General features: G+C 45.3%; 1 protein-coding gene across 2 annotated transcripts in view; it reads right to left on the bottom strand.

Moving 5' to 3' along the window:
• The window catches only part of HSF2BP (heat shock transcription factor 2 binding protein), an 86,410-nt gene that overhangs the window by 37,892 nt on the left and 27,524 nt on the right, over nucleotides 1–20,994 (bottom strand). For both annotated transcript variants that reach the window (XM_061167493.1, XM_061167495.1), the window contains exons 7-8: nucleotides 16,112–16,229; nucleotides 328–431 (exon numbers count right to left, since the gene is read on the bottom strand). In XM_061167493.1, coding sequence (XP_061023476.1) covers nucleotides 328–431; nucleotides 16,112–16,229 — 222 coding nt within the window. The remainder of the gene's footprint in view (nucleotides 1–327; nucleotides 432–16,111; nucleotides 16,230–20,994) is intronic.

Raw genomic sequence — 20,994 nt, 5'->3', positions numbered from 1 at the left:
ACCTGGTGTTCAGAGCCACAGACAATACATATGGTGCTGTATCGTTCACAGAGAAAGGAACAGGTTACTGCCACTTACTAGCTGCTTTACTAGGTAATTTTTCTCTGTGTCACAGAATCACAACTAAATTAAAAGCAATACTTCAGAAACAACTAGAAATAACAGCACACCAGGGAGTTTTCTGTAATCTAAAGTCTGTCTTTTAAAAAACCTGGTAACATCTGGGGATAACCCACTCTCACGTCTAATACTTTACCACTCCCTCCAGCCACAGAGGAGCAGGTACACCAGCTGCACGAGGAACCTACAGGTAGAGCCCCTCCTTACCACTCAGAAGCCACCACAGCAAAGGGATGAATCCTGGGCTCTCACTGATGTACTTCAAGCCTTTCAGATTGATGCTCACGTTGTACAGGGACATCAGCATTAACCTGAAATGTAAAAGAGAATGGTGTTGAAATGCTGGCCTCCCCCCCACAGTTTCACCCTAAATGTATCTGCTGGTTCACAGGACCCTAACACATTTGGGGAGCCCTTACACTTGCGATATCCAATTCTACAATCTGGAAGACAGATATAGTAAGTAGAAGGTATGCTAAATAATACTTGTCTCTGTGAGGCTTCATGAAAGTGGGAAACAATAGTGCCATGTAATCCCACCTGTTATGAACTTACATAATCAAGAGACACAAAGGAGGGCACAGGAAACCTCAAAGCCGTATTTACTGAGTAACCTTTTATCACCAATCCTGCATTTACATACAGGCAACCCTCAATTCATAAGTATACTGTACTCTAAAGGTTCAATTCACTGTTTAAAATTTAATCCTACCTTTCATTCAATGAATGTTGCCCAATAAGTCTGGGTGGCCGGGTCAGGCCATTCAACCCTGTTTAATCTACCATATAGGGATGAAGAAAGCCACAATCCAACCATCGCTAACAACCGACAATCCTACTGACCTGGAGTTAAACAAGTGATCTTGGGAAATGACCACAACTAGTGATACAGAGGCAAATAAAAACTGGAAAGCTATAGGACTGACTTCTGACAATACTGCAGAGCAGAGAGAACCCCAAAACTTCATATTGCAAAGTAACAGAAAAGGCTATACAAGTATTTTGCAAACTCTTGAAAATGAATGGACTTGCAAGAAATGACAGGAAACCATGTCTTGCCAGGAACTGAGGCAGAGCTCAAATTCAGGAAGGTAAGGCCTAAAGATGGCTGATCCCAGAGACATGGAGCATCAGCGTCAGTGCCTTTGTGCAGAGAGACAGAAAGAAGAGCCTCTGACCAACACAAGACAGGGCTTCAGAGCATAAGCCCCTTCATGAAGCCAGAAGAATGTGAACTGCCAAGTTTGGCATGAATGCACACTTTCTGTATGGCCTGAAAATCCACAAGTTGATAAGAAAATAGACCTGGGACAGGAGCTGTTCCAGCCTCTTAAAGCAAAGGGCCTTCGACTGGGTCGCCAAAGAATTCCCAACACACAGTGCTAACAACTGTAAGTTCCCAAACACAGTGCTAACAACTGTAAGTTCCTAATAAAAGTCATAAAACACGTGAACAGTAAGTCCTTAAAGTAACAGCACAAAGAACCAATGACAGCCAGAATTTAAAAAAAATTCTCAGATACTACAAGTATCAATTGCCAAATAGAAAATAGCTGTGTTTAATAGGTTTAAATAATTCAAAAAGAAATTTAAAACGAGATCAAGGAGTTACTGGGTATTATAAACAACAAAGGCAGCTCAAAAGAGAACCAAGCAGAACATAGAAGAAAGAAAACTTTAATAATCAAACTGTAAAACTCAAGGGTAAGTGACACCTGGGAAAGGAAAAATACTAAACAGAAAAGAAAGCTAAAGAAATGAGAGCAAACAGAACGAAGCTGGGAAGGAGGAAGCCCAGAAAGGCAGGTTCCAGGACAAGGGGAGCACTAAGGCTCAAGTGCAGATTCTGCCCAGGCTGTGGCCAGCTCTGAACCGCCCACCGCACAAGGCAGACAGTAAGGAGCCCGGTGGAAAATAAGAAGAAAACCACAGATGGAGGCACAGATCTGGCTGCTGACTGCCTATGGGGAGCCAGAGTTGAGAAGTCAGGTGGAGTTAACTAGGTAGTTAAGACAATTATCAGTTCTCTTCAGGAAAAGGCATCAGAGCCCACAGCCTGCCTCCCAAAGTGTCTGGAGTGTGTACAACTGAATATTTAACCCACAGACCAGCGGGTGAAGAGAGCGAGGCATGTGTTTTGGATGCAAATTTATGGGGTGCCAAAAAAGCTTACTAATCAAAGTTTTTAAAATATATTGTAATGCAACTTTTTAAAGTCAGAACTATTGCAAAAATTCCATAATAAGCAATATATCAAAATTGAAAATCAAGATGAGATCAGTGACAGTACTGTGCCAAGACCTAATGGAGCCTGAGGCAAAAGGAGAATCAGGGATTGCGATCAGCCCATTAAGAAGGGATTAATTACATAAATTATGGCATATGCATACATGCATGCCATGGAAATGTGTATCACAGTTTCCTGTTAAAATAGCTGGCTTCCCCACTCAACTTGGCTTGCTAAAAGCAAGCTTCATGGCTGATGGGTCTTTATAGATACACAGGCTGGTACAGTTCCTGGGACATGACAAGCACTCGGAAAGTTCCATATGGAAACTGAACAAGCTCCGCGCGCTCGAGAGGCTCAGCAGGGCAGCATGCAAGACAGTCTGTCCTCTCCTCCTTCAGAGTAGCAACACCCAGTTCTCAAATTACCATCTTCTGCCACCTCACAGGCCACACACTGAGCCAAAATTACAAATCTTTGCAAGTTTTCCTGACAACTATTACACATATGCAAAATCTATACTCTGGTATAGATCTAATGCGTTATTAAGGTATGTTCAAATAACGTATTCATGAGGAAGATTGATTCAACACAGTATTTAGAATTTTCTGAGCTCTCTAATCCAGAATCTCAAGAAGAGAAACGTTCAGGTCACCAGCACAGACGACTGGAATTCCTCAGACTCCAGTGTGTTTCCTACATTGCTTTCCGGCTACAGCAGCAGGCTGAGTCACTGCAATGGAGATCCCATGGCCCACAGGACCTAAAACTTTTCTATCTGGCCCTTTGGGGAAAGCTTGCCAAGCCCTACTTTAGAGCCTAAAAAGAAAACAAGCCAGTCTTTCTTCTCTAGATTTTAAAAGGCTAAGTTAATATCTGGGTGGTGACTGATGTGTGGGGCAAACCCCAGATAATATGTCTAGTTGAAATTCTTCCACTGACTGTGTTTAACTCTAAAGTGACAAAAACACAAACTGATAACTATCTCTAAAATTTCACACTTGGTCATCATCAGCTCCATCCCAAAGAAGCTAGAATGGAGCAAATGTAACCGCCACAGCACCACCTGACCTCCTGCTACTGTCAGGCCCCCTCACTGAGGACCAGAGACCGCTCCCAGGTCACAGCACCACTTAGTAAACAACAAACCCTGAACCACTCACTGGTTCTCATGTAAATGCTTTCTGTTCCAACGTTTCTACTCCAACCAAAAGTACTGTAAATAATGTATCAAATTTCTAACCATCAGGTCAAAAGAGACTTCCCGTTCAATTCACTCCTCTGGTTGGTGTTGTTTAGTCACTCAGTTGTGTCTTGACTCTTCGCGACCCCATGGACACCAGGCCTCCCTGTCCTTCACTATCTCCTGGAATTTGCTCAAACACATGTCCACTGAGTTGATGATACCATCTAACCATCTCGTCCTCTGTCACCCCCTTCTCCTCCTGCTCTCAATCTTTCCAAGCATCAGGGTCTCTTCCAGTGAGTCAGCTCTTCATATCAGGTGGTCAAAGTATTGGAGCTTCAGTTTCAGTCCTTCCAGTGAATATTTAGGGTTGATTTCCTTTAGGATTGACCAGTTTGATCTCCTTGCAGTCCAAGGGACTCTCAAGAGTCTTTTCCAACACCACAGTTCAAAAGCATCAGTTCTCCGGTGCTCAGCATTCTTTATGGTCCAATTCTCACATCCACACATGATTACTGGAAAAACCATAGCTTTGACTATACAGACCTTTGTTAGCAAAGTGATGTCTCTGCTTTTTAATACACTGTCTAGGTTTATCACAGCTTTGCTTCCAAGGAGCAAGTGTCTTAATTTCATGGCTACAGTCGCCATCCACAGTGATTTTGGAGCCCCAGAAAATAAAGCCTGTCATTGTTTCCACTGTTTCCCCATCTATTTGCCATGAAGAGATAGGACCAGATGCCATGATCTTACTCTTCTGGTACTTCAGTACTAAAAGGAAATGTAGTTTCCCAAAGTGCTGCAATACTGGGAGTCATTTTTCTTCCAATGACAAAAAAAGTAGGCAAATTCTGTTTTCTCCCATGAACCTAAGCAGAAGATAGGTTGCAAATTTCCTTGTCTCTGAAGTCTCAAGAAATTGAGACACATCCTCCATTGACAGCAAAAGGACTAAAAGCAAGGCTAAGATAAAGGATGCGTAAACCTGCATGCTACGAAAGTAACTCTTCTCCAATGAAAAGGCCCTGTCTCCACCGGAAGCAGCAGGCCTGCACCAGAGAGCTACACAGGCTCTCCAGACAGTCTGCCGTCCAAGGCTGACTCACCAGGAGTCAAGGTGATGCAACTGAACTACTTTATTCTTCATTGTAAAAGAAATGGTAACCTGTAACCTGGAAGCAACAAAGAACAAACACACCCAGGATTTCCAAACAAACCAGCCACAAAAACAAGCCAGAAGGCATGACACATCAGTCATCCAAAACTGACTAAAATCTAAAGTAGCCAAATTAGCACCATCAAATAATTCTAAGGATCAAAGATCAATAAACTTCTTAGAAAAGGCTGCATATGTTATGTGAGAAAGAAGTAACTGGCAGAGCAATACAATCAGACACTTCTGACTGAATGACAGACAGAAACTCGTAGTTGGAGGCCCATCAGTTTTTAAAGAGGAACATAGTGACTGACTAGTGACATGCTGGTTTGACTTGGTGCCCCGCTTCAGTCAGGTTGAGCCTAAAAGTCTTGTTGTTCAGTAGCTCAGTCACGTCTGACTCTGTGACCAAGTGGTCTGCAGCATGCTGGGCTTCCCTGTCCTTCACCATCTCCCAGAGTTTGCTCAAACTCACGTCCTTTGAGTTGATGCCATCCAACCATCTCCTCCTCTATCGACCCCTTCTCCTCCTGCCCTCAATCTTTCTCAGCATCAGGGTCTTCTCCAGTGAGTCAGCTCCTCCCATCAGGCAGCCAAAGTATTGGAGCTTCAGTTTCAGCATCAGTCCTTCCAGTGAATATTCAGTGTTGATTTCCTTTAGGTATTTTTACTCAAGTACCTGCAGAGTACATCATAAGAAACCCTGGGCTGGAGGAAGCACAAGCTGCAATCAAGATTGCCGGGAGAAATATCAATGACCTCAGATATGCAGATAACACCACCCTTATCACAGACAGTGAAGAACTACAGAGCCTCTTGATGAAAGTGAAAGAGGAGAGTGAAAAAGTTGGCTTAAAGCTCAACATTCAGAAAACTAAGATCATGGCATCCAGTCCCATCACTTCATGACTGATAGATGGGGAAACAGTGGAAACAGTGTCAGACTTTATTTTTCTGGGCTCCAAAATCACTGCAGATGGTGATTGCAGCCATGAAATTAAAAGACACTTAGTCCTTGGAAGGAAAGTTGTGACCAACCTAGACAGCATATTAAAAAGCAGAGACATTCCTTTGTCAACAAAGGTCTGTCTAGTCAAGGCTATGGTTTTTCCAGTGGTCATGTATGGATGTGAGAGTTGGACGATAAAGAAAGCTAAGCACTGTTAAGAATTGATGCTTTTGAGCTGTGGTGTTAGAGAAGACTCTTGAGAGTCCCTTGGACTGCAAGGAGATACAACCAGTCCATCCTAAAGGAGACTGGTACTGAGTGTTCATTGGTGGGACTGATATTGAAGCTGAAACTCCAATCCTTTGGCCACCTGATGCGAAGAGCTGATTCACTGGAAAAGACCCTGATGCTGGGAAAGATTGAGGGCAGGAGGAGAAGGGGACGACAGAGGATGAGATGGTTGGATGGCATCACTGACTCAATGGAAATGGGTTTGGGTGGACTCTGGAGTTGCTGATGGACAGGGAGGCCTGGCGTGCTGCAGTTCATGGGGTCGCAGAGAGTCGGACATGACTGAGCAACTGAACTGAACTGAACTATGTAACATAGAAGCCACACAAAAAGAACAACACCCATCTCCCTGGTTAAAAAAGCAAGTCCCCTTAGCGAACTCCATCTGAACTTGGACTTCGGAGAGGTGGGACCACTATCCTCACCTGACGTGGGAGCGAGGTGTGCATCTCCACAGACCTTGACAACATACGTGTGGACCCCACCAATCCTGCTCTCTGCATCTGCACCAGCAGCAGCCAACTGCTCTGATGGTCCCCACCACCATGAGAGGTTTGCCTGGGTTGGTCTGTAGGGCTCAAATGCATTTTCACTGCTGTGTCCCTGCATACTGTCACAATCTGTTTATTCTATTCTCCAGCTGCCAGAAGTCTCATTACTTTGCTACTGTGTGCTGTGACGTTTCTACACACCTGTCATGGGGTTTGTGGGCAGCACTTTCCCTGGAGTAGGTATGCAGAAGTGGATTATCCGTCCCGGGCACATGTACATACAGCTAACAGATTCAGCCCCGCCGTTTCATCTCCCTCCTACCTGCAGAGCAGACAGGACTCATGTCCTCCCCAAAGCTCAGAATTGCCAGACTCAGACTGTTTTCACTGAGATGGAATGGAATGGCATCTCATCATGGTTATGATTTGCTCTGAGGCTGAGGTCAAGGATCTGCTCCACGTTCATGACGTTCAGCATGTCTTCTGTGAGGGACTGACCACCTCCTCTACCCCAAAGTGCACTGTTATTTACCTTTTTCTTACTGAGAAAGCCAAATATAGGCTTGTTTTTTTTCTAGTAAGTATTTATTTATTTTTGGCTCTGATGGGTCTTCATTACTGCACAGACTTTTCCCTAGTTGCAATGACTGAAGGCTGTTCTCCAGTTGTGGTGTGCAGGCTTCTCAATGTGGTAGCTTCTCTGGTTGCAGAGCACAGGCTCTAGGGCAACAGGCTCACCAGATGCAGCTCCTGGGCACTCATGGGCTCAGCTGTGGTGCACAGGCTTAGTTGCTCCGGTGCATGCAGGATCTTCCCCGATCAGGGATCAAACCAAAGTCTCCTGAATTGGCAAGCAGATTCTTTACCACTGAGCCACCAGGAAGTCCTGCTTATTTCTTTAGTATACATAGAATGATCAAACTTGATAGGCTAAAACCCTAAAAATGCCTTTCAAAAGAACTGAGGTTATACTCAGCACTGGTTACCACGCTCTAATGTAGTACTCAACAGATGGTAAACATTTTGTGGCTGAAAGCTCTGCTGCCTAGAAAATAATATATATTAGTTCCAGACCCGAAATGTTAGAGATAAACATTTCAGAAGTTGGGTGACCTTTGTTAATATCTGGAAATACTGATGACTCCAATTTAAGGAGTTTGAATATATTTAAGTTTTGTCTTCAGAACGCACCTTCCTCTTCAAAACATTTAACTGTTAACCAGCATCATCATAAATTATTTATAATGTCCTTAATGATAACTTTTTCCACCATCCCATATTACTAAAATTTTGATTGGAAACCATTTAGAAACCTGATCATGTATGAAGATTTCTTTTCAACTGGCATCAAGCCACTCCTTAAGTGAAGAGGTGTCAGGCCACCCGAATGCACAGTAATACATTGTATAACTTCTAACAACAAACAAGTATGACCATAACCCAGAAAGTGAGTACTTGCCTCTCATTTGCTCACTCAGCAACATTCACTGAGCACCTCTGTGTACCAGGACTTGAGCACACAGCCTGTGCTGTCTAGAAGCTTGCAGTGCACGGAAGAAGATGACAAAGCAGCACTGAACAAACCCTGACGCGTGTGCTCAGAGCTCCCTCTCTAAGCTCGGTGCCCTAAACTCAGTTCTAAAATACCTCTACTGTTTTAAGACATTTTATGGAAAAGCCTCCAGAATCACTGTCCAAGAAGTATAGTCTGCATTCTGATTATCCCGCGTCAGTTCTCTCCCATTTGGAGGCTGGGCATCTACAGGCAAAGTCAGCCTGTCAGTCCTGATGGTGAACTGTCACTTGCTGAGGATCTGATCTGCGGGACTGACACAGCCACTTGCAGCTGCCCCTACTCAACATGCAGTAGGACTGGTCTGGTCACACAGTGGGGACGGGTCTTCCTGCGGCGCTCACAAGCTAGTTCTGCACCACAGGACCTGACAGACGTCCTAAGCGAGGCTTCTCACTCACTAAACTGTTGGTAACAACTGGGGAGGCCACAGCTGGGGGTGTAAACCAACAGTAACTGCAAGCAGGGGGAACAAGTACCCCATCCCCAGAGGAATTTCTCTAAAGCCCACTCTGCAGAGCCGCTGACCTTCCTGACCACACATGCTGTATGCTCAGGGACCCCTGCATGGTGAAGCACGCTATGTCAGTGACCATACTGACCGCTACAGAGTAAACCTACTTCATGGAGCAGAACCCCAGGTCCGGTGGGGTGTGTGTGTGTGTGTGTGTGTGTGTGTGTGGTGGGTGTGTGTGTGTGTGCATACCTTATGGAGAACTAAGTGGTGGCTGAAGAATTATGGAGAACCCCTCCCCGCCACTGCCCTCCAGCTCACCCCCCAGGACTTCCCTCTCTCCACCTTCCTGCTCATCCCCCAGTGGCCCCCTCTCCAGCGGGGACTTTACCCAACCCATTCAATGACACTCGCAGCAAGTCTGGCTCCCACACTGACCCTAAGAAGCAACGAGAACACGAGCTCAAAAAGCTTCCTGTGGCCTGTGTCAACAGGACTGGTAAAATCATAATGAAGGTTGGGCAATAAGAAAGTTGTGTATAAAAGACTCTGGGGAAAGTGTTCTAGTTTCATTCTTTTACAAGTGGTTGACCAGTTTTCCCAGCACCACTTGTTAAAGAGGTTGTCTTTTTTCCATTGTATATCCTTGCCTCCTTTGTCAAAGATAAGGTGTCCATAGGTTCGTGGATTTATCTCTGGGCTTTCTATTCTGTTCCATTGATCTATATTTCTGTCTTTGTGCCAGTACCATACTGTCTTGATGACTGTGGCTTTGTAGTAGAGTCTGAAGTCAGGCAGGTTGATTCCTCCAGCTCCATTCTTCTTTCTCAAGATTACTTTGGCTATTCGAGGTTTTTTGTATTTCCATACAAATTGTGAAATTCTTTGGTCTAGTACACTTTCTAACACCATACACAAAAATAAACTCAAAATGGATTAAAGATCTAAATGTAAGACCAGAAACTATAAAACTCCTAGAGGAGAACATAGGCAAAACACTCTCCGACATAAATCAAAGCAAGATCCTCTATGACCCACCTCCCAGAATATTGGAAATAAAAGCAAAACTAAACAAATGGGACCTAATGAAACTTAAAAGCTTTTGCACAACAAAGGAAACTATAAGTAAGGTGAAAAGACAGCCCTCAGATTGGGAGAAAATAATAGCAAATGAAGAAACAGACAAAGGATTAATCTCAAAAATATACAAGCAACTCCTGCAGCTCAATTCCAGAAAAATAAATGACCCAATCAAAAAATGGGCCAAAGAACTAAACAGACACTTCTCCAAAGAAGACATACAGATGGCTAACAAACACATGAAAAGATGCTCAAAATCACTCATTATTAGAGAAATGCAAATCAAAACCACAATGAGGTACCATTACACGCCAGCCAGGATGGCTGCTATCCAAAAGTCTACAAGCAATAAATGCTGGAGAGGGTGTGGAGAAAAGGGAACCCTCTTACACTGTTGGTGGGAATGCAAACTAGTACAGCCGCTATGGAAAACAGTGTGGAGATTTCTTAAAAAACTGGACATAGAACTGCCATATGACCCAGCAATCCCACTTCTGGGCATACACACTGAGGAAACCAGATCTGAAAGAGACACGTGCACCCCAATGTTCATCGCAGCACTGTTTATAATAGCCAGGACATGGAAGCAACCTAGATGCCCATCAGCAGATGAATGGATAAGGAAGCTGTGGTACATATACACCATGGAATATTACTCAGCCATTAAAAAGAATTCATTTGAACCAGTCCTAATGAGATGGATGAAGCTGGAGCCCATTATACAGAGTGAAGTAAGCCAGAAAGATAAAGAACATTACAGCATACTGACACATGTATATGGAATTTAGAAAGGTGATAACGATAACCCTATATGCAGAACAGAAAAAGAGACACAGAAATACAGAACAGACTTTTGAACTTTGTGGGAGAATGTGAGGGTGGGATATTTCAAAAGAACAGCATGTATACTATCTATGGTGAAACAGATCACCAGCCCAGGAGGGATGCACGGGACAAGTGCTCCGGCCTGGTGCACTGGGAGGACCCGGAGGAATCGGGTGGAGAGGGAGGTGGGAGGGGGGATCGGGATTGAGAATACATGTAAATCCATGGCTGATTCATATCAATGTATGACAAAACCCACTGGAAAAAAAAAATAATAATAAAAAAAAAAATTAATAAAAAAAAAAAAAAAAGACTCTGGGGAGAGTTTAAAAGGCTGGAAGTAACCCTAACTCCTGAAATCCAGATCTCCAATGTGAAACACAAAATGAGTTTTTCCAGCTCTTACTGAGCGTCAAGGAGAATGGCAGCACCAGTGTCATATGACTCCAGTGGGAAAACAAGACACAACCAGGAGTCTCTGAGGGTCCACTGTGCCAGACCCAGGGCCAGCATGACACCTGGGGGCCCTTGGCAATCCCAAGGTCAGGGCACAATCCTGAACAGAATAGCCCAGACTCTGCCTATGCTGGGCACTCTGCATGCCAGGCTGATGCCCCATGGCTGGAGGTGGAAGGGTAAGGGCTGATGCTGGTGAGGATGGGGAAATTCCAGACACTTCACACCCTGAGGGCTGGCTGCATGAGCAAGAGGTGAGCAGGATCCGCCCCCCACCCAGCGGCTCATCACCACCTGCCAGAACTCACTTCCCCAGCCTCGGCAGACAGAGCCTGGCCTCGGGCTGGCCTGGGGCTACCCACAGTCCTATCAAGTGGCCACATGGTGCAGATGCCAAAGAGGCTGATAAGGATGTAAAAATTATCAACAGAGAACACAGTCCTGGTTGGCATAGCAAGAAGGTCATCCCCTTGGAGGTACAGATGCCGAGGCTTAAACCATACAGCCAACAGCCACCCTGCCATCAGCACAAGCACCTTGAGAAGCCCCAGGGCCCACTGGTGTCCAACCACCAGATGTTCTCAGAAGTTTCTAGACTTGGAGAGGTTAACAAGGGTCTTCCAAAAAAAAGGCAGATAAACTGGAGCTAAATTAAACGGCCTGAGAGGACATAACACTGAAAGAACTCACGGAGGCCAAGTCACAACAACGTCCCATTTGTCACCAAAGAGGGGGCCCTGGGGCCCCTGGAGGAAGTCAAGTCTGTTATATGGCCACTGACCCCCAGGGCCCATCGGGATTTCAAGAGAAGCAAAAGGAACACGGTGCCATGAACCAGCCCTTCATCCCAGGAAGATGCGCCGTGTCATGGAAAATTCAAAGCCACCCAGGTCCTAGAAGAGCTGGCCAATACGAACCCCAGGGCTCTATGGACAGTGGTCAGAGCACAGCTGGGAGAACGCAGGCTGAAAAGGAGCCAGTGGGGAGGGAGAACTCGGAGATGCCAAAGCAAGAGACGACAACTAACTGAGCAAAGTCCCAGAGAGCAACTAAGCAAAAGTACAGCTAGTGAAAGCCCCCCAAGCCCACAAAGCCACATGAGAGAACTGCTGGTGAGGCAGGTAAAGAGTGAGGCAGTGAGGGGGGTACGTGTAGGCCATGCCCCTCAGTTCTCCCTGGGGAGCAGGCAGGAAAGCATCTGCTGGGACCTCCACACCTATGCTGCAGAGAAATAAAGGACAGATGAGGGTTGCAGGGGGCTCAAGACCAGGGGACAGTGAACCAGCATGACTGTGCATCTGGAAACCTTCTCCTCCAGCACCACGGCAACCAGGAAGGGAGCAGGTGATGGCTGGTCCAAGGTCAGCGCTCAGGAGATGATGGGGAGGGGCCTGGGGCTGCTGACAGAAAGAGGAAGGGAAACCCTGACGTGCCTCGCCAGCAGATCCAAGTGAGCTGGGCGGCCAATGGAATGACTAGAGGAGAGAGAAGCAGCGTGGAGCGGGAGTCTCAGCAAGGTTTGGAGGCAACGGGAGGAAGGAGCTGAACATGACAGCAGTATGTGTCGGAGGACCGAGACGGACCTTCCCACCCCAGAGGCTGACAATGCACATGGGGACAAAGTCCAGGACCCTCTGCACGCTGTTATAACAACGAACGTGTGTCATGACTTATCTGCCCAAATCCACACATGGACCACAGCTGGAGCAAACGCAGGTACACTATGGTCTCTGGGCAATTATGACACGTCAAATCAAGTTCAGCCTTGGTAAAAAAAATCCTCATGAGTCACATTGATAATGGGGAGAGTCCTGCATGGGGAACAGGGCAGAGGTTTATGGGGAAGTTTTGTATATTCCTCTCAATCTTGTTGTGAAACTAAAAACTTGCTCTAAATATTTTTTTTTTTAATCCCCATCTGTAGCTCTGAGGCACTCAAGCTATTGAAAAGGAGCAGCCTTTGATCATGAAGGTGGAAAGGAAAGTAAAATCCCCAAGAAAAAGGCAAGATGCAGGCAAATCAAGGAGAGGTCAAAAAGCAAAGGAAGCGCTTGCGGAACGAGAGGTCCTAGTTCAGAGCACTTGGGGCTGGACTTCAGCAGCGATGCAGGACGTGGGTGACAGTGTGCGTAGGAGGCAGCCAGAGAGAGCCAAGCGGGGGACCTGCTTCAGTGACCCCAAGAGTGCTCGAGGCTGACAGCTGCTCACACTGTGCTCAGGAGTCAGACGGAAGCCTGTCAGGTAAGCAAGCAAACGTCTCTGCAAGCAGTCCTCCCACCTCCCGCTGCAGCGGACAGGAGCCCATCAGGACGAAGAGGCAGAGGGCTCCGTGCACCAGATCCAGAGAGGTGAGAAAAGACCCGGGCCCCATACCGCACCACAGAAACTGGAGGAGGGGCTTGGCTGGCCCCAAAAACACTGCCTGTGTACAGACACAGAAGCAGGAGACAACAGAAGGATAACAAATCATTAAGAAAAAGACAACCCAACAGAAAATGGGCAACGGGCATTCATGGGAAAAACTCATGCTATGAACATGTGAAGAGAGTCTCACCCTCACTGGTAAGTTAAACCTAAAGACAGAAACAGAGAGAATACGAGTGTTGTTCACGGGAACAGAACCATGAAGAACTGACGAGGGAGCGGGAAGGCAGAGCTCTGTGCAGAGCTCTGGTATGCACTCTGGTGACCCATGCGGCAGCACTGTATAGAACTGAGCGTGCATGCCCTTCGTCTCAAACACTGCACTTCTCAGAAAACTCTTCAAAGAACTCTCACACAGGTTAGCAAGGACATGTTTGCCAAAGATTTTCACTTTAACATTACATTTGTAGAGTAAAACACAAAAATAACATAAATGTCCATCCATAGTGAGAACATAATTCAAATGTTACACTTTCTTTGATGCAAAATACTTACAAGGGTAAGAAGATTCACATACAACTTGTAAAAATACACACACCACTAGGTAAGTTACATGTCACACTGTATTACATGTACTGCTCATGTACATACACATACTTAGATGGATTGGAGAGCTTTGCTCCAGAGAAGACCGAGTCAACCCACCCACCCTCTTGCTGTCTCTGATGCAGCTATAAACTCTGGACAGAATACACGGAGCAGCTAGGTTAGGCCCCGGAAAAGGAAACAGAAGCAGGTGGATTGTGAAGAAGACCAGAACTGTAAGAACCACCAAACCATCAGTTCACCACTGAGCCGCCAAGCCCAAGGTGGCCCTGACCCACATGGAGCATGCCAAGAGAAGCCCAGGGCTCAGGCTCGAGCAGATGAGGGGGCGCAGTGACCAGGCCGGCGGCGGGAGCCCTGGGGTAACACAGACACTGTGGGAAGGGAATCGTGCTCGTTGCCCAAAGGAACTGGGATCCTCTGCACTCCAGCACTTGCCCAGGTGCGGGCACAGGGCAGGAATGTGACACCTCAGGACACAGAGAACCAGCCTTCCAGGGGAAGGATTAAAAAGGGGGTCCTGGGAACAAACAAGCACCAAGACATCATGGAGAGTTAGGAACTCAGGAATGTGACCCCACGAGGTCGCCTATAGACTCCGGGCCTCACCCCAGGTATGCGTGTGTGGAAATGATCATAAGCAGCACGTCCTAGACTCTGAGAACTAAAATATCACGTCATCCAGGTCTCAGACAGGGACACATGCGAGGGGCAGACCCAACAGCACTGCCAAGGCTTCTTAAAAGTGGAACTGATGGGAGTGGTTAGGATTTGGTGATCTAGTGGTCAGGGTTCAGCACGTTCACTGCCATGGCCCAGGTTCAATCCCTGGTCAGGGAACTGTGACCCTGAAAGCCACGTAATGTGGCTAAAACCAAAACAACAACAAAGAATGGAACTGACATGGAAGCCATAAAGAGAGAAGGCTGGTCAGAACTTGTGACCTGACCCCAACCAGGCTAACTGCCTGCTGAAACAAAACATCAACATTTCCCATAAGATTTAAGCAAGACTCAGGACCTCAAAACATAATATTCAAATGTCCAGGATACAACCCAAAAATTACTCAGCCTATAAAGAAACAGGAAAAATCCCAACTCATGTGGAACAAGAGAATCAAAACATACCAAAGCCAAGATGACACAGATGTGAGAAGCATCTGACAAAGACTTAAAGAAGCTATTAAATAAAGTCCTCCAAGAAGTAAAAGCAAACACCTGAAATAAATGGTGCAGTAGCAGAATCTGAAAATGGATCAAGGTTTCCTATCCTAATCCCTGCGGCTGACACGTAACACCCTGGTCATGTTAAGCTGGGCTTGCCTGTGTCACAACAGTAAAGTGCAGGAGAGGTGGGTTCAATCCCTGGGTTGGAAGATTCCCTGAAAAAAGAAATGGCAACCCACTCCACTATTCTTGCCTGGGAAATCCCATGGACAGAGGAGCCTGGCAGATTCCAAAAGAGTCAGACATGTTAAGTTACCTGGTCAAGGCAGTGAGACTCAGCAGATACAAATGAGGTCACTAATAAGCTGGCTCTGAGTTAATCAAAAAGTCATTTATTCAGTTATGCCAAATGTAAACCCATGACCCCATCGAAAGCAGAGTGTTTTCTCTGGCTGGTAGGAGAAGAAGAAATCGAAGAAGTTTCAAAGTGTAAGAAAGATTCAGTGAGTTGCTGTGATCTGAAGATGGGGTGGGGGTCAGGTGATAAGGAATTCAATCACCCCAGAAGCTAAACGTGGCCCCACCTGACAGCCAGCAAGGAGACAGGGACCAGACTCCTGTGAATACAGGAGGAATTGGGTTCCTGGAGGAATTGGGTTCCTCCAGCAACCTGAATGCACGTGGAAGCAGACTCCCACCCAGAAGCTCTGGAAAGAGACCCAACTGGACCATCCTTGATTTGGGCTTCGTGAGGCCCTGTTGGGATACCAAGCAAGCCCACTCAAACCTCTGACCTACAGACCCTGAAGGAGCTGCTGTTTCAACCACTAAGTGCGTAGTAACTTGTTACACACAAGTGGAAAGTGAGTCCAGGTTCTGGCCCCTGGAAGTGGGGTGCTGCCACAGCCATCACCTAGTCTAAAGTTCACCCATGACAGCATCTGGGACTCACTGATTGCCTTGAGGTGGGAAGATTCCTTTTGCTTGTATTATTTTTCTAAAGCAGTATCAAATAGAGAGTACATCCCTAATTCTCCAGGAAATTTGTTTCTTCTATTTTTTAGAGCTGTGGCTAAATTAACTGCGTTTGCTTGAAAAAGAGGCCCAATCAGCAAATTCTAACTCATATGTAAATATACATGAACTTTTCAATACTAGCCACCGTACACTTTGAGTTTGGTACACTGTCCGGGCTTCAGGTCCCCCAGAAGCTGTAGTATGGTGTCCAGGAGCACCCGACTCGAGTTAACCAGGAATTCACGGCCACTGGCTATGGCAGCTACATCTGCAACAGAAAGAGGACACAGAGCGTCAAAATCACCGCTACTTCAAAACCTAGAGAAGTCTGTCCAAGACAGAGGAGTGTTGCTGTCTTTCTCCTAACACACCTAATGAACACAGAATAGTTATCCACAGAGCCAACAGCCAGAATAAGGTGACTGAGAAGCATGGCAGTTACTAAGAAGGTGAGCAATGTTCACTGCGATTGGCAAGGGCTGGGCAGTGGAACAGAGCTCTGGGTCTAAACACAGGTGCAGTCTGGCCGCAGCACAGCAAGTGGACACCAGGCTCCAGAATACTGGATAAACAGCTATGAGCGGTCAGGGTCCAAACAGAAGGTAGGGGCTGATGACTTTATCTGGGACCAAGGACACTAAAATACACTTTCAACTCTAGGAGTGAAATCCTGATGACTTTAAACTAGAATACCAAACTGAAATCATGAGGTCAAAAGAGACCAGGACAAAAACTGATTACAGGAAAAAATTTTTTTATAAATTGTACACAGCATTGTGGGTCAGCAAGTGTCACCTTTCTTCATGCTTGAGGTCCCACAGAACCAACAAGGAAACCAGACCAAGTCATCACCCTCCCTCCCCAGGGACACTGTGGAGCTAACACTGGCTCCGTCACACTCCCAGATACCTACAAGGACACATCAATACTCCAGAATACTTATGTGTGTGCCAGTATGATTTTTCCTTGGCTAGGTCTAACAATAAAGCATGATTCAGAGTGACTGAAATTCCTGACCCACATGAGCCGGTCTGGCTGGAGGAGACACAGGGCAGCAGCACCCCCAGGCTTCTTCTGACCTCACCGGATGCACTTCCAGCTAAGTGTGCTGTTCACTGGAGGGTTCTGGCAAGACCCTCTACAAGTTTAAGAAAGTGTTCTTCTATGTTTCATTTACTATCAAGAAATGAGGATAAATTTTATCACTGACTTGCTCTTTGATTAATTGTAATCTAATAGAATATAAATTTCATCTATGCTACCAGGCCAACCCTATGGAACCAGATCCTGGACAATCCTGATCAAACGAGAATATTAAAGTCTCCTAAACCTAACAGATTTGTTCCCATTTTTGCTTGGTATTCCAGCAATTTTTGCTTCATAATTGCCTCATGCTATTTAATTTGGGACATAATTTCATGACAGCAATAACTTTACTGAAGAGAGGACCCTTCACTGATACAAATGTAATCTTATTTGTTCAATGAATTTGAACCTGATGACTATATTTTTTTATCACAGGAAACACTCTAGTTTTACTAAAGAAACACCTGGGGGGAAATGAAGCATTGGGCATCATAAACTCAGTCATTTTTAGGAAATTTTTGGAGATGACATTCTTCACAGTAAGACTACATACTGGCAGGAAAACATACATTCTAGCTGCATACTTTAGTAGTTTCCAGAGATGACTTGCCAGCAAACCATGCCCTGGTCTGCAGACCTGGTGTTGTTCCGGACTGTGTATGAGCAGCAGAACACAATCCACCGCTGCACGACTTCCAAGGCAAGACAGAAAGAACCCGGCAGCTTCCACCTGTCCCTTGCCAGCTCTGGGAGCCCTGGTCGCTAGGAAGGAAATCTCACTCCTGCTGAGATGCAACGACACTCAAGTACACCAGGGAGAGACCTGAGACGCCACAGGAGAGGAGGAGTCCCGCTCACCCCCAGCTGTTCTGCCCACAGCAATGTGAGCCAGCCCAGCGGAGGTCCCAGACAGCAGAGCGGCAGCAGATCCTCCCCGCCAAGTCCAGAGCAAACTGCAAGTTCCCAGAGAAATAAATGGCTGCAATTGTCTAATGACACGGTTTGGGGGCAGTCTGTTACACAGCAACAGATAACAGAAACATCACTAATATGTCACTGAAGAAAAAAGTTACAGAGCAAACATACATTGTGCCAGAGAAGCAACACCACTCAACAAGACACAGCAACCTTGCTGGTGAGTGAGGTCCCTTCCCACGTATCCAGCATTGTAAGGGTGAAGGCCAATGCTCCCTTTCACTAAGCATCGACGAAGGAGCAGTACTGTAAGGGTGAAGGCCAATCCTCCCTTTCACTAAGCATCGATGAAGGAGCAACTATGAAGTAAAACAAATGTCAACAAAGTCCTACACCGACAGCTCCGGTAATTATCAGTCTATCTGGGATACTTATGAGTTAGCCCTAGGACTGTGAAAGATTGCTAGTTTAATTTTCTGTTAAACTGCACATTTTTTCTTCTCTAGGTTAATTTTTCTTCAAAGTTTATAGGTATTTCTAGAAGTTACCAAAGTAATTGTATAATTTAAGAAATGAAACTAGTGTGAATTACATATGCTGATAAAAAATATAAAATGTTGAGGGGTATTATGTCTGATACTTTTGCTTTACCTTGTAATTATTTTGTCTTATTTTTTACAATAGGAATCATAATAAGGTACTGACATAATAACAGTAACACAGATCAATGGTAGATGTGAGAGTCCAGAAATAAACACTCAAATTTATGATTAACTGATTTTAAAAGAATGGGATCAAGACAATTGAATGGAGAAAAGATAAAAGAATAATCTTTTCAACAAATGGTGCTGGGACAACTGGATAGCCACATGCAAAGAAAAAAGACTGAATCTCTACCTTACACCATACACAAAAATTTACCCAAAATGGATAAAAGAGCCAAATGTGTGAGCTAAAACTATAAAACTCCTAGAAGAAAACACAGGCATAAATCTTCATTCTTGAATTAAGCCAATGACTTCTTATACATGACAACAAAAAAGCAAGTAACTAAAGAAAAAATACACTGGATATCATCAAAAAGTACCACTTTTGTGCTTCAAAGGACACTACCAAGAAAGCGAAAAGACAACTACAGAATGACAGAAAAGTTTTGCAAATAATATACCTGATAAGGGACTGGTATCTAGAATATACAAAGAACTCTAACAACTCAATAATAAGACAAATGACATAATTTTGAAATGTGCAAAGGACTTACATAGACATTTCGCCAAAGAGGGATACAAATGACCGATGAATACATGAAAAGATGCTGAACCTACATCACTGGGTTAGAGGAACTCCCACCATGGAAGAGTGTGTGTGCAGACGTTAGGGCACCCAGGCACAGAAAAATCGAGGGCCAGGCCGACGCTGGCGGAGCCCCACTGCCGCCAGGTGCTATCACCTGCTGACCCACCATGAATTGAAGAGCTCCAAGCAGAACCCCCAACTTTCCAACAGCCCATCTACAAGTGTAATTCCTTTCTTTCAATTTGTTCAGATTCTTTCCCTTAACACTCAACTGCACTCTCAGGAAAGACAGACTCCCAGCACCTTCTGTTTCTCCCAATCTCTAACTGTCCTTCTGAGACCATCATCAGCCCCTCTCTCTGGGACACAGCTCCTGCAAAATTTAATGGATAGGCATTTATTTTGTAAATGAAATGGATAAAGAAAAGGCACTACAGAAGCAAAATTTTTAGAGTCCTAGAAAACTCTCCTACACACAAATCACAACTAATCTGAATATTATTTGCCCATACTATATATGATTCAAGAAACCACCACAAAATTAACTATAATCCCAGAACCCCATCAGTGAAAGGTTCTATTGTCGTGTCCAACTCTTTGCAGCATGCTAAGCTTCCCTGTCCTTTACCATCTCCCAGGTTTGCTCAAACTCATGTCCATTGAGTTGATGCCTCCATCCAACCATCTCATCCTCTGTTGCCCCCTTCTCCTCCTGTCCTCAATCTCACAGTCCTCCTCTAACATTCCATCAATCTGGAAAACTCTAAGACTGACTGTGCTTAAGTGAAAGAGGAGAGTGAAAAAGCAGGCTTAAAGCTCAACATTCAGAAAACTAAGATCATGGCATCCAGTCCTATCACTTCATGGCAAATAGATGGGGAAACAGTGGAAACAGTGGCTGACTTCATTTTGGGGGGCTCCAAAATCACTGCAGATGATGACTGCAGCCATGAAATTAAAAGACACTCCTTAGAAGGAAAGCTATGACCAACCTAGACAGCATATTAAGAAGCAGAGACATTATTTTGTCAACAAAGGTCCGTCTAGTCAAGGCTATAAGTAGTCATGTATGGATGTGAGAGTTGGACTATAAAGAAAGCTGAGTGCCAAAGAATTGATGCTTTTGAACTGTGGTGTTGGAGAAGACTGTTGAGTCCCTTGGACAGCAAGAGATCCAACCAGTCCATCCTAAAGGAGATCAGTCCTGGGTGTTCATTGGAAGGACTGATGCTGAAGCTGAAACTCCAATACTTTGGCCACCTGATGAGAAGAGCTGACTCCCTGATGCTGGGAAAGATTGAGGGCAGGAGGAGAAGGGGTCGACGGAGGATGAGATGGTTGGATGGCATCACCGATTCAATGGACATGAGTTTGGGTGAACTCCGGGAGTTGGTGATAGACAGGGAAGCCTGGTGTGCTGCGGTTCACGGGCCACAAAAGAGTCAGACACGACTGAGCAACTGAACTGAACTAAACTGAACTGAACTGAACTGCCTGTGCTTATCTTTTAACTGAGTCAGCTACAAAAGGGACATGAGTTTCAAGGAAACACTCCAATTCCACAAAACAGCTCCTTATCTTGGTCACACTCTGTCAACTGAAGGAAGGGCATTATCTAAGGAGAGATTACAAAGTATCCCCAATTATCCAAGACAAACCACTGAAAGATGACTAAGAAAATGTCTGTGATTAACTGGATATTGTAGATAACAGGTATCAAATTCTCCTGAATTAGA

Source organism: Dama dama, chromosome 19, assembly GCF_033118175.1.
Source record: "Dama dama isolate Ldn47 chromosome 19, ASM3311817v1, whole genome shotgun sequence".
NCBI classification, from domain to species: domain Eukaryota; kingdom Metazoa; phylum Chordata; class Mammalia; order Artiodactyla; family Cervidae; genus Dama; species Dama dama.
Note: the sequence above shows the minus strand (reverse complement) of the source record. Positions and strands in the feature narration are given on the sequence as shown.